At 41.7% G+C, this 14,334-nt stretch overlaps 1 protein-coding gene across 7 annotated transcripts in view; it reads left to right on the forward strand.

Moving 5' to 3' along the window:
* The window catches only part of kif16ba (kinesin family member 16Ba), a 32,364-nt gene extending 19,444 nt beyond the window's left edge, over positions 1-12,920 (forward strand). The window contains exons 17-28 of one of the 7 annotated variants that reach the window (XM_044342282.1): positions 362-450; positions 1,571-1,603; positions 1,994-2,047; positions 2,557-3,906; positions 4,050-4,205; positions 4,346-4,451; positions 5,727-5,774; positions 6,118-6,165; positions 10,043-10,165; positions 10,278-10,367; positions 11,261-11,344; positions 11,472-12,920. In XM_044342282.1, the coding sequence (XP_044198217.1) occupies positions 362-450; positions 1,571-1,603; positions 1,994-2,047; positions 2,557-3,906; positions 4,050-4,205; positions 4,346-4,451; positions 5,727-5,774; positions 6,118-6,165; positions 10,043-10,165; positions 10,278-10,367; positions 11,261-11,344; positions 11,472-11,633 (2,343 nt within the window). In that variant the 3' untranslated portion in view covers positions 11,634-12,920. Of the gene's footprint in view, positions 1-361; positions 451-1,570; positions 1,604-1,993; positions 2,048-2,556; positions 3,907-4,049; positions 4,206-4,345; positions 4,452-5,726; positions 5,775-6,117; positions 6,166-7,115; positions 9,277-10,042; positions 10,166-10,277; positions 10,368-11,260; positions 11,345-11,471 lie in introns of those variants that run through there. The other 6 variants (XM_044342287.1, XM_044342291.1, XM_044342251.1 and 3 more) reach the window with 6 other exon arrangements.
* The last annotated feature ends 1,414 nt before the right edge of the window (positions 12,921-14,334 follow it).

A 14,334-nucleotide genomic window follows, 5' to 3' on the forward strand; every position in this document is an offset into this window, starting at 1 on the left:
ATATTTTTCTGTCTCCGTTGTCAGACAACAGGAGTATAAAATAATAATTTCATTGTGTCTCATAAACACAACATGTTAACCCAGCAGTCATTCTCAAGCTGCTGCACTGTGGTGACAAAATCGCTATTTTATAATCGCGGCACATCTGACAAAATCAACATAAACACATCAGCTCTGCAGCTATATTGACATTTAAGACGACAAAATCCTTCTTAACTTTACTGCCGTTCAGCCGCAGACCCTCACTGAGCAACTTGAGTCATTGTTTTGGAAAAGCTCAGTTTTAGTCTGGACAGAAAGCTGGACAGACGTAGTGTGGACGTCCTCTCAGATGACCTTCTCAGTGTTTTTGTCTCCTCAGAGTGGCCTGCTCTCCTCCTTCAGCCTCTCCATGACCGATCTGTCCAAATCCTGTGAAAACCTCTCCACTGTGATGCTCTACAATCCCGGGTGAGTCTGTAGATACACACAGAGAAACTTACCGCATGTGATGATCAGCTCAGTCCCCTGCAGTGCATCTCCCTCCTGCATCAAAACTCCCTCAAGACTCTACGACTCCTCCTTCGTTTATCAGCTGCTGCTGATCTGATCAGTTAATCTAAGTACTGTAGGTGAGATTTAATAAAGCAGAACAAAATATTTCCCACGTCAAGGTGATAACAAAGAGCATGAAGAAGACGATACATGGATTCAGCCAGTAAACAGTTGAGAAACTTCAACTTTACTAGTGAATTTCCTGTTTCTCCTGTTTTTATTACACTGAGATAAATCCAGAACAGACCTCATAATACAAACTGCATCTTTTCCTCTTTATAGCAGGAGAAACACTTTTTATTGTTTGTGTTATTCTGTCCAGTTAGAAGTTTCTCACAGTGATGGAAAGTAGCCAAATACTGTTCTAAACTACAGTTTTGAGGTATTTATACTTGAGTATTTCCATTTTTTGTTATTTTATACGTTTATTCCACTACATTTATTTGACAGCTGTAGTAGTAAAACACATGTGACACATTGTTAAAGATTAAACCAGTGGTTCTCAACCTTTCTGGCCTTTGACTCCTTACAAAAACCAGTGTGTAGTCGTGTCTCTTTATCATGTTTCAGGTGTCTGAGTTGTCCTCAGATCCACCAAAGAGACGTTTACCGTCTAAACTTCTCACACGGTTTCAAATAAATAACAGTTTGAGGCCCAAAGAGGTAAAAAGAGGTCTTTCCTCTCCCATTAATCATCTCACGACCCCTCAGATTTATCTGCTGACCCTTTGGAGGGGCCCGACCCCTAGGTTGGGAACCACTTTTACTAAACTAGCTAACTGTAACTGCGAAAATATATTAATTAAAATCAAATCTAGTGTTTTTTTTTTCATATCTTAACACTGTAAGCAGATTTATCGACTGTGGTGTTGTTTTGAACTCGTTCTTCTTCTTCTACTGTTGTTTATGCCGAACGCTGTCTGTAAACAGCAGTGCGGTTTTTGTTCGAATATCAAGCACGTAGTTTCCAGTCATCTGTACACAGTTTGTGGTTCAAACCTGCTGGAATTAACTGTCCACCCTGTCCTGTTGACAGTCTCTTCACTGAGAAGGGCCCCGTCTTCCTCAGGTAGACTCAGCTGTCCACTTCCTGTCTTAACTGTCTTGTTTTTGACACAAAAAGACGTGTGTTGACCCGTCCAGTCTCTCAACCTGAACCCTCATTGTCTGTTTTTTGTTGTTATTATTATTATTATTATTATTATTTTGCACGTCACCTTGCTGCTTCTGTCTCCGTTTGACGTCTGAGAGTAGAAAGCTTGTCATTGCTTCTTTTTTTTTTTTTTTTTTGTCACGTCGCCTGTCATTTCATTTGAAACCTGTCATTTCAACCTGTGTCTGACTGCTGCTTTCACTTATTAACTAGTCATAGTGTTGAATCCTTGTGTGTGTGTGTGTGTGTGTGTGTGTGTGTGTGTTCTTTTTCTAATGAGACTAAAGGATGTTTTTGACTTTCCAGGTTGGAGTTTGAGAGACAGCAGAGAGAAGAGCTGGAGAAACTGGAGATGAAAAGGTGCAGAAGTCGATATCTTCTCTTAATTCCACACTTATAGTTAGGAATTAATAAAATGGTATCGTGTCAGAATCTGAATCTGTTAATTAAATTTGATTTGTTTCTAATCTAGTTAGGTTTGACAACACTTTTTAAGTGACTAAAGTTAGAAATAACTACAAAGACGCACACTTAATATTCAGATAATGAGAAGGCAGAAACTGGTTTTTGTGACAGTCTAATTAATATTCACAACCTGAAAACCAGATATTAAAAGTTTGACTGAATATGTATCTGACACATTGAAATCAGGAGACTGTTCCTCTGAGAAATGCTGTTCAAACCAAGATAATTATAAAAAACAGAAACATCTATGAACAAAACTTTCAATTGTTCCCATAAACATTTTTTTATTTGGAAACAAATATGAGTAAACTCTCCTCATTTAACCCTCTTGAGCTTAAATTGCCTAATTAAGTATGTTTTAACCCACGTGTGTGTGTGTGTGTGTGTGTGTGTGTGTGTTGAAGGAGGCTGATCAAGGAGATGGAGGCGAAGCAGCAGATTGAGAAGGCGGAGCTGGAGCGCCTCCAGCAGGAGGTGGAGAGCCAGAGGAAGGAGTCTGAGGAGGTGCATCAGCGGATCATGCGCCAGGAGGAAAGCCTCCGTCGCCGCAGCCAAGACATCGAGAGCCGCCTGCGCGACTTCCTGGCCGAGAAGGAGCGCTTTGAGGAGGAGAGACGCTCTGACATCCAGGGGATGGACCTCCCGCAGCAGAAACAGCAGCAGGAGGGCGAAGCAGAGGAGGAACAGGACGAGGAGCTGAGGCGGCAGCAGGAGGCTGCGGAGCAGACGGAGATCTACCGCGAGCTGGAGAAGCTGAAGAAGGAGCGTGAGGAGCAGAAGGTGCGTCTGGAGACGGAGCGGCGGCGGCTGGAGGAGCAGGAGCGGGAACAGCTGAGCCTGGTGGGGAGGCTGGAGGAGCAGCTGAGGGAGAAACATGAGGCGGCCACCACCTTGCTAACCCGGGAGGACACCCGCCGCCTAGAGGAGGAGCGCCGAGCGCTGGCCGAGATCAGAGAGGCGCTCCTGCGTGCCAAAGAGGCTGGACAGCGGCCGGATGTGGAGGGAGCCGGCGAGGAGGCGAAATCCGCCCAGACCCGCTACACGGACTTTAAGGCCGCTCAGGTGAAGGAGCTGGGCCAACTGGAGGAGGGGCTCCAACAGCAGAGGGAGCGCCTGGAGAAGGAGGTAGCTGCCGAGCGAGCTACTCTGCTGCTCCTCGGCCACGGCCTCAAAGAGCACCAACAGCAGCTGAAAGAGACGCAGGAGAAGGGGGCGCAGGACGCTACAACGGTCTGCCAGGAGGAGCAGCTGGTCAAACAGGCGGAGCACAGACTGCAGTTTAAGGAGCGGCAGCTGGCCAGCCTGGCTGACGGCCTCCTCCCAGCGCTGGCCGAGGAGAAGCAGAGAGCCGTGGAGATGCTGGAGCGCAGCGGCGGAGGCAGCAACGGGAACTGCGACAGTCCGCCGGGACTGGACAACACTCTGTACCAGGTGGAGAAGGAGCTGGAGGACAAAGAGGAGAAGCTGAACCTCCACTGGCACAGCGCTCAGCAGCTCCAACAGCTCCAGGAGACCTACGAGTTCACGGCCAATGTGGCCCGGCAGGAGGAGAAGGTGAGGAGGAAGGAGAAGGAGATCCTGGAGTCGAAGGAGAAGCAGCAGAGGGAGGCGATGGAGCAGGCGGTGGCCCGGCTGGAGAGGAGGCACTCGGCCCTGAGGCGCAGCGTCTCTCTGGAGCCCGACACCGAGGAGCAGAGACACAAGAGCTCGGTCCTCAGGAACCAGAGGACGGGCGCCGACCTGGACCAGCAGAGGTCAGCATGAGTTTTTTAAGATCTCGTTAACAGAAATCCTTATTTGAATGAAACCATATATCTGTATCTTTGTGCGCTTTTTGTCGTAGGGCCGCGGCAACAATAAAGCTCCTAATCTTGTGTTTTTTTTTTTTCATCTCCAGAGTGGAACGAGAGATCCAGAAGTTAAGGCAAAGGATCAATGAAGGGGAAGAAAACTCCAGGACTCACTCCAACAGCAACGACGACAAGACGGGTCACAGCTCACCGGTCAGCCACATCCAGAGTCTGAACACGCTGCTGCCGCTGTCAGACGACAGGTACAACACCTGACCTTGACCTTTACTGCTGCTACCAGTTTCCCACCAATATTAACTCTAAGCAGTTTCAGAGGGTTCTTTTCATCAACCTTTTTAGTCTTAGTCAGCTCATTATTTTGTGTCTTTGGTGTTTGTAACAGGATAAATGCGTACATTGAAGAAGAAGTGCAGCGAAGGTTACGCAAGCTGAATCTTCTCAACGGCAGCAGCAACATGGATCTGTCTCTGTCCTGTGAATCTCTTAGGGTAAGTCTAGTCTGCACACTTCAAACAAACCTCCTTAATGTCCTGCTCATTTATTTGATTTAACATCCAAACCAGCTGTGTTTACTGACCTTTATTGACTCAGTACAGCCAGGCTCCTCTGACTCTTGATGATGTGGAGTTGTGGTGCTCAGCAGGTTCTAACACAGTAATTGTTGAGTCATAAGTATTGATCAATAAACCTGTCAACCTCTGGGAGATGTCTTTTGAAATACTTGCGTAAAAGCCAGGGCTGTGTTGCACCAGCTGTTCATATATTAATCAGTCAGTTTGTGCATAAAGTCCTTCCTAAGTTCTTAGTAACTACTAGCTAGTTGATCTAAAAAATTGGCTTCTACAATTAAATCTTAGGTTTACTAGCTAAGACATTTCTTAAGTAATGTGTAAATCGGTTGCTAGAAAACATCTGTAACGCTGTCCAATAAGAAACAACTACCTATGTAAACAGGAAGTGACTGTAGCATCATGAGCTATAACATAACTTCCAAAAACAAACAGTTTTAGGATCCACAGGATAAAACAAACTTAACTGCCAATCCTTTGTGAGTGTAGGTTTGACTTTGTTTTATTTCATCTTGCATACCTGGAGAAATATGTGTATATCTGTATGGTAGTATTCACGCAGTTTAAAGTGAGAGGGAAATATCTCATTATGCTAAGCTAACCAATGCTATTTGGTCATTTAGTTGAACATTATTGGCATAACGTTTTGTAGTTTAGTGTGTTTTTTTTCTGTGAAATGTAAAGTGTCAGAGGTAATATGGAATATTGTCAACATATCTATCCTTTACTGTTCAATCTAAACGTGTCAGATATTAGCATGCTAACATTAGCTTTGTCAGTTGGTTCATTCAGCTAGCTAACATGACAGTTCCACCTGCCGGTAAATAGCTGTAAATTTTATATATAAACAACTCATCTTTACATAAGAACTAGTTTGTGTTGTGCACCCGCTTTTAATTTAGTGATGCATAAATCTGCACTTGGTAAACACTGACGTTATAACGAGGATAAATTAGAGCTTCAGAACAGCTGCTGCAACCGGCTCCAGGTCTCAAAAAAATAATCAAGACTGCAATCTGTCCAAACTGAGGCCTGGTTCTCTCGAGTTAAATGAAGAACATTGCTCATATTTGACAATTTATGGAAACAGGTTTTTTCAGAGTGAATAAATGAATCCACCAGGTCCAGTAACAGATTGTGAGTAAATACATCCCTCTCTGTGTAGAACTGATATTTAGCTCTTTAACCCTGCAGGAGGAGGAGGAAGTTAGCGACTGTAGCTCTGTTAGATTAACAGATGAGGTAAGACCAGGATCCACATGCTCTGTATGTCACAATGAGACTTTCCCTGCCCTCTAATCTGCATGATTCTCCCAGTTCTGGTTATGGAGCGACACAATCAATCACACTTTTCCTGATCAGTTTGGCTAGTAATTCTTTTAATTGGGTTTTTATGCACCTGGTTTTCCTTATTTGTCCCGATTTTGTCTTATTTGTCGCTTTTTTTCCCTGCCATCATGAAGTATAATTTACAACTTTTGATTGTTAATAAAAATATCTGCTTGTTATTTTACAGATTAAGAATATTTGGTTTAAATTTAAAAAACTGAGATCACCCACTGATGTTTAGTTTTACTGTTTTCAGGATGATGAAAAGCTGCAAAACATTAATCCAAGGAGGTTTAAATATGAGGTAAGACCAGGATCTTGTTTTGGGATTATTACAATTAAATGATCATTCATTAAAGATCTGTAACCCTGCTACAAATTTAGAATGGAAGTGGATTATTGTAAAAATGTGCCTATTACTCATGTGCATGGTTAAAAAATAACATCAGAAAAATCAAAACATGATTCCTCATAATTCCAGAAATTAAATGTGTTTTCAAGGAAATGGTGAATGGGTTTTCCTTCCTTTTTTTCTTCAGAGTTGCAAAACACTGGAATGTACTGATTTTGTTTTATAATTTGACGAAAAATCACCAAAATCAGTCACTCCAGTTTTATTTGGGCAGAAATGGCAAATTTAAAAGTTCTGCAAGTCTTAAAAGTTATGCAACTCCGGATGTTACAGTCAGGTGTAATCTTGCATTTTGCATTTTGGAAAGAAGCAAGGAAAGGATGCTCATTCTCTTCCATAGGATGATAGCAAACTGATGCATGGAAAGAGATGAAAAAAAACAACTTAAAATGATCAAAAATGTAATATTTCAACTCACAGTCCCGTATTTCAAACAACATGGAATCAAACATGGGTAAAATACTATTTGCAGATACTTTTTTCTTTTTTCTAATAAGGTGCAAGATGGGTGGAGTTTGGGACAGAACCAAAATAAGGAGTTCTGTAAATGCCATCCATCTTGTCACCAAGATTATCATGAGAATAGTTTGCAAATGCTATTTTTTCCATGGTTGATTGGATTTAAATGTTTTTTTAAAGAAGTTGTGAGTAGTTTTGCACCTAATTTGCATGTGAAACCTCTTCACACTGTTTAATTTTTAATCACTTACATCTCACCTGGGCACCTGGTGATGGAAGAAATGTAATTCTCATTGGGGTGGATTAAGGACTTCAGTATAATTCAAAGAGCCTTCGCGTCCTTCTTGATGATGTAGTCATAGACTCCCCCCTTGTGCACACAGAGAGCCTGCGGGGTGTGGCCTAACTTCCTGCATGCCCCGGAGTTTGAGGCAAACTCTCCTTCTAACGTCCAGGAAAACACGTCAGAAGAACCAGAGAAATACCTCTTAAAGATTCATGAAGGAGAAAAAGTGGTATCCACCGCTGAAGTCTTGACTGAAAAAGAGGAAGTGCTTTACAAAGAAGGTGACAGAAATAATTGGTGGCGAAGAGAAGTGAATGCGCATCCGGGAGTAGTGGGCCAAGCTGTTTCTGAAGTTGATCATTGTGACATTGGACTCAAAGAGTGTGGCTCCGCCTTTTCAAAAAGCAACAATTTTGATGAAAACGAGAATATCACTGACGAAAGAAGAAACAATTCTGCCTGGTGTGTTCCTGATGATAAAAAGGTTGAAAATAAAGGGAAAGAGTTGTTTGTGAGTGGATCCTCTTATTCTTGCTCCAAGGAAAAGGTCCAACACCAAAAATGTGACCCTGGGATAGTGGCGGAGGCAGAGCTTTCCCGTGATGAAACAACAAAGACCTCTGTCAAAAGTCACATCAATTTTAAACTGAAGTCAAATGAATCAGTAAATGGTCAGCTTAAACAAGAGACAGGAGCTGATAAAGTTGAAGCCAACAGGAGCAATGTTTTTGGGTACTTTGCTGGAAAGCTTTCTGAAGCTTACAAAGATGCGGGTAGAAGGCTACAGGACACACGGGACATCATTCAAAATGTTCGAGTGGATGAAATGAAGGTTGTTCTGTCTCAGTATGTGACTATGATGTCCAAAGAGCTGCCACTGTTTCATAGAATGCAGCTTAAACCAGAGCCAGAACCCTGCGTCGTTGCAGAAAACAAAGTCAGCTTGGTGAATTTGGTGAAGGATTGCACCCTTAGTCCTCCTCAGAATTGCGACATGTCTGTGATCCCAGGTGTCACCAGATGGCCTGAGGGCTCTGTGTCCTCTCTTAAACACACAAGCCCTGAGGTGTTTCATCAAAGGCTGGTACAGCTGCCACCAGCTTTGTCTCAGCTACAGTCATTTTCATCACAGAAGATGCTAGAAAAGTTGGAATCTCTGGATCCTCAAACGCAAGTTGGAAAACTACTTAGTATCTTCTGGCTCAAAACTGCTAACATTAAGCAACCCATCCCAAAACCCGGGTGCTTGCTTTTGTCAGAAAAGGAGATAATAGTAGTCTCAGCTGGAACAGATTCTGAGGACACCTTAGCTATTTTTCACCGTTTTAATCTCCCGGAGATCAAGAAGGTGCAGATTAGCTTGGCAGGGCAGCACGTCCGCCTAATTGGCTGCACTGAAGACACCGTCTTGGCAGTCTTCACCCACAGCAAAGAGCTTACCCAGGAGCTCTGCAAGGCTTTACTGAAGGCTCTCGCTCCTGAAAAGTTCTCTGAAGGGACTGAAGGGCACCCATTGCTCAGTGATGACCTCATGGTCCTCTCTCTTGATTGGACAGCCAGAGTTCCTGACATCATCCTGGACAACGGCCTTCACATCACCTCCAGATTCAAGCGAGTCCTTGCAGACCTGCTTTACATTGTCCATGGGAACATGGATGGTCCTAACAAACCTTCCCTGGCTGGTATCTGTCCCCTCCTTTACACCAGTGTCAAGGTCAAGAACTCCACCCGTGTACATCAGGACGCCATCTTCCAGTTCCTCCTGACAGACACTCATGTAGCTCTTCTTCGGGAGGATGCTGTTTTTCACCCAGTGCCATGGGGCTCCAGCCTGGTCCCAGTCCAGCCCCAGTTTCAGGGACTCGAACTGCGCAAGCGTTCAGACATCAGATGCCTGCTAGTGAGGCAGATCGACAACTGCCTGGTGGTGGATATTGTTTTTACGACTCTCAAGCCACAAACTCAAAAAGAAAAGGTGGAGTCCAGCCCAGTGCCACCCGCCTCTGATCACAGTAATCAGTGCGATTCCTGGAAGTTGTGTTTCAGTTGTACCTCAGAAGCTGTGATCGTGATTCATCATCTCTCTACCTGAGTTTAACACCTAGAGGCGAAATCACCTGAATTCATTAACATTCTAATGATACTTACCAGCTTCCTAAAGTGTTTCACTGTTGTCTTCTTCAAAATACATTATCAGGGAGACACCTTATTTATTTTAAGGATGTGTTAAATAAGCTAATATCACCATTTGACAGAAAAAAGAGGTGATTAATCATCGTACCAAAGAAAAAAGAGACTTAAAAGAAAAAGGTCTGAAAATATTTTTAAACATTTTTTAAACTTTTCAATCTGTTATTCAAATGTAAATGTTTGATTTAGTCAGTTTGCTATAAAATCCTAAAGATTGTCTTTTGAGATGAGGAAGCACTGGCCATGTTGTCATATGTTAACTATAATCTCTTGTAATTTCTCTGATTTATATGTTTTCATAATTAATGGAAGAAATGCTAAATGAATGTATTTGTGAAAGTTACACATCTTTTTCCATTTACCATTTTAGTCATGTTGACAATTCTTGTTTATTCTCGTTTGAATTTTGATCTTATATATTGAGAACAGTGAGAATGTGTCACTTAATTGCACAGATCATAATTTTGCAGTCACACTTTAATAAAAACTACTGTCATTTGATAACTTAAAGAAAATGGGAAGACTTGTCATGATGTGGAACGATTTCACATGAAATATGTTTAGTGTGTACTTGAAGAATTCATATTTAATGTGCCTTATAATTTTATACAGTGAGAAACTGTTAATAAACAGAATAATAAAGAATGAAGTTTGTATTTTATTGTCTCATTTTATTTGTTAATCATAGTAAATAATTCTCAATTTCTGCAGAAATCAAGTTCAGAAATTGATTGATGACAATTATTATAATTTCTTGTCAACACTTTACTCTCCACCTCTTTTTCTTGTCTTTTCCTGTCTCTTTTTCCTTTCTCCTGATGGCTTCCTCTGTAGCACTTGGTGTCTCGTCCTCTTGGGACGAGCTCTGACAGCCTCCAGGAGCCCGTTAAAATTAGCATTCCCCGCTACGTTCTCCGCGGGCAGGGGAAGGACGAGCACTTCGAGTTCGAGGTGAAGGTGAGTTTTTCTGAGCACTAAACTAAGAAGAGTTCTTGAGGTACTTAAAAGTAATTTCTTCTGTGGAGTCAAGCTACAATGAAAAAAGACCTTTACATCCCTTCTCTATCAGATCACTGTGATGGACGAAACATGGACAGTGTTCAGACGTTACAGCCGCTTCCGGGAAATGCATAAAAGCCTCAAATTGAAATATCCAGAGGTGAGACATTTTGATCCAAGAGTAAAGTCCATCTGAACTGCATTTTTTTGTGCTCTGTAAATCACTTGTCCTGTGTTCCCCTTTGAGAAAGTCAGAAACCAAAATGGAGAAAATTATGTTTTAATTTATTTGATTTCATGATTGTGCCCTCTAGTTTTACATTATTTCAAGGAAATATTGTTCCGTCATCTGTCTACATAGCTGGAGTTCTTATTTCCAAACCGCACATCAAATCTTGCATAAAGTGATAATGTGGCGTTCAATCACATTCAGAGCAGACGGTCACACTGAGCCTGATAGCCTCCTGCTACACAACACAAGAGCCACAGTCTCTGAACAACAACCCACATTAGCTTTCCTTCTAAAGTCTCCTTCTTATCTAACTTAACAACATGAACACACGTCTTGTCTTGCAGCTTGTTGAACAAGCAACCAAACATTCACCAGGGAAAAGTGCACCGCTAACGTCAGTTTAGCAGCTAGGTAGCTAATTAGCTGCTCAGCTTCAGCACATTAAACAGCATGTAAACATACCTGTAAATGTCACTTCGAACCCGTTAGATGCTGGTTCGGTTGTTACCCCGCAAAATCCCTGTTAGTGACACGCTGTCTGTCCAAGACTTGTAGCTACAGCAGTTTGTTTACTTTGTCTCTGTTTTCTATGGTGTAGCATCGGTAGCCTGCCAGCTGCTGTCAATCAAACACATACTCCAAGTTGCACTTTAAAGAGATTCTTTTAGTTTTTAACATGTTGTCTGTTGAGAAACTTGACTGAGGACTAGTTGTGGGTTTTATCCTTAAACGACCCAAAAATTGGCTCATTAGCATACTTCACTTAAGCAAAAAGTGAAATAATAGTTAAAGTTAATGTGATGTCTTGGGCTCCTTTCCAGCTGGCAGCTTTAGAGTTTCCTCCGAAGAAACTGTTTGGAAACAGGGACGAGCGGATGGTTGCTGAACGGCGGAATCATTTGGAGGCAAGACATTTTATTTTTATTTTATTTGCACAAATAACAACAAATCGTAGAAATGCACGTTCACTTTATGAAACTGTGTTTTTGAGACCTGAGGAAGTGACTTTTGCTGTTCACTTGTTTCTTGCAGCGTTATCTGAGGAACTTGTTCCGGGTGATGCTGTCGTCGTCCTGCTCTCCTCTCAGAGTCGACGCAGACAGCGGTTTCCACCTGTCCAAACACGCCATTTGTGAGTTCTCGCCATTCTTCAAGAAGGGTGTCTTCGAGTACAGCAGCCACGGCACCGGCTGACTCTTGACTGTGTAGCGTCAGAGGACGGTGTTCAGCACAGATGTTTTCTCGATACCAAAACAAAAAGCTGCTTGGTGCCTTTTCCTCAGGCCTGATCCTGGGAGAATCACCTCAGTAGGTCAGAAGAGGGAAAACTTGCAGGTCAGTTTCCTCTCTTGAGACAAATGTCTCAAAGTGCTGTTCAGCTCTAAGTCCACGTGGAAGCTTAATCATGAACGTAGAGGTAGGAAATCCAGCACTCTGTTTAAAGAGTTTCATTTCATCATAATCAATGTTTTCATTTTCTATAACAGTACAACTCTATACTTCAGTTTTCTCAGTTTGTTTGGCACGAAGGCATGCTACACATTCAGCCGATAAACAGCTATATTAAATATATTCACATGCAGCTGTGATATTTATGGCACCTCCTCACTATACGACACTAGTTACACAACAAACACTATCACTGCCAGGGTTGTGGGTTCGATTCCCTGTGCAGCTCAGTGGGTTTACTAAATTGCATTGAGATCAAACAAACTGCAGAAATTTAAGGTCAGTTTATCCTGAAAATAGTTTAAAGAGTGTCAAACATTCCCTTGTTTCAGCTTCTTAAATATGAAGAAGTTCTGTTTTCTTTTCTTTTATATCATTGTGAAGTAAATATCTTTGGATTTCGGACTGTCGCTCTGATAGAACAAGACGTTTAAAGACTCAACCTTGGACTCTGGGAAACTACGACGGGCATTTTTTCACTATTTTCTGACAATTTTTCTAGAATAAACGATTAATCGATTAGTCAAAAAGCAAAGACAACTTCATCAATAATGGAAATAATCATTGGATGCAGCTGTAGTTCGATCACAGGATGGACCCTGGACTTTCATTTCTTCATGTCAGAGAACAGATCAAGGTGTTAAAAGGACCAGCGTGTAAGATTTAGTGGCATCTAGTGGAACCAACTTGGCAGAAATGGAATATAATATACATGACTGTGTTTTAATTAGTGTATAATCCCATGAAACTACCTTACCTTAGAATGAGCCATTTACATCTACATGTGGAGCGGATCCTCTTCCACGGAGCCCATTATGTTGCACCGCTATGTTTGGAAACCAAACACTGGCTCTAGAGAGGACCACCGAAGGTTCTCCTACACACTTGGAAGGGGAGGGTGAAGGGAAGAGTATTCAGTTGGTTGACATCTGTAACCTCACCGCCAGATCCCACTTAATCCTTCACGCTGGTCTTTTTAACACTTGATTCCCACAGTGACTGAACCTCAGCATCACAGAGCAATAGAGCAGTTTGAGTAAAAAATAATCCAAACTAGTCTTTTCTGTGACTCCAGGGCAGTTAGAGAGACTGTTGTTAGCAGCTTGCCAGTAACTTTATAAGCAGACAGGTCTCAAAGGTCCTTCAAAATAACCAGACAAGACAGTAAAACTCCATAAAACCAGGCTATCGTACTGATGAATGTTTGGAATGACAACATGGAGAATCTCTGTTACTCAAAGATGCACTAAGAAAACATTTTATTGCAAAACTACATCTGACTTACACAGTCTGGGCTGTAACACAGAAAAGTGACTGAACTGAACTTGTGATTTTTAGATGTCAGCTTTGGGAAAATAAGACACAGGAACACTAAGAAGTTTACCAACACTAAATCATAGAATTTCATAGAAAAATGAAATTTTGAACCTTTAAAACACATCGCTGCCAAAGTTCAACACTTGTCCTGCACTGTTTCATGGAGCAGAGAGGCTGCTCTCTACTGACGTGATCTGTCATCTCAGATGGATCTCTAACATGCAGGCGACGCCGGCGGGCGCCGACAGCAGGAACGAGTCGTCATGGTAACAACCATTCAGCAGCTTTTTGTACACTTCAGAGCAAACGTGCCATCTGAAAAATAAAGTCTTTGGGAGGATGCGTTTATTAGGCCACATATACAAACAGCTAAAGTCTGTGAGCAGATACAACACCAGTGTTTCCTTTCTGTGTGCTAATCATTTATTTTACAAACATATTGCAGGAATATTTGGTTTTCAACAGCAGGATTATTTAAATTTTACTAGACTGAAGTGATAAAATGTTGACAAGATATGTTGGCAGTGAGGTTCGTTAACATTTTTCAGGACATCAACAAAGATCGTGGAGTTGTTCGACAGTCATGAGAAAGCCACAAAGCAATAAATCACAACATGAACCTGTAAAATAAATAATAAGAGCACAGAAATGCAGAAACAGAAGGCAGTTATCATATTATCTTTTGGTGTCATCATCGCCATGTTTCTCTGAGAATTCCTCTTTTAGGACTAATTGGTGACACTTTACTGAAACCCACCTTATTTAGCAATTATAAGCAGTATTTAAACATGTATTAAATTATTTATAACACACCATAATGTATTATGTAGAAAAACAAATAAACAAAACAATCTGACAGAAACAGCTGCTCCTGATGTTCATGTAAACAATCATTGTCCATGAAGTATAAAAATGATAAAGCCTTTATTATAGTGGCTGTATGATATTGTCTCATATATCCATTCTTGTTATTCCCCTGTTTTACACACTGACAGCTCAGATATTACAGAAAATATCAATCATAGCTGCTTTAATAAGCTACATTTATAGTGTGTTATAAAGCTTTATTAAATGGTTATACGGTGGCTATAAATGCTAAATAGTGGTGGTTAAAGTAAACTGTCACTAG

Source organism: Thunnus albacares, chromosome 3, assembly GCF_914725855.1.
Source record: "Thunnus albacares chromosome 3, fThuAlb1.1, whole genome shotgun sequence".
Classification (NCBI taxonomy): Eukaryota; Metazoa; Chordata; class Actinopteri; order Scombriformes; family Scombridae; genus Thunnus; species Thunnus albacares.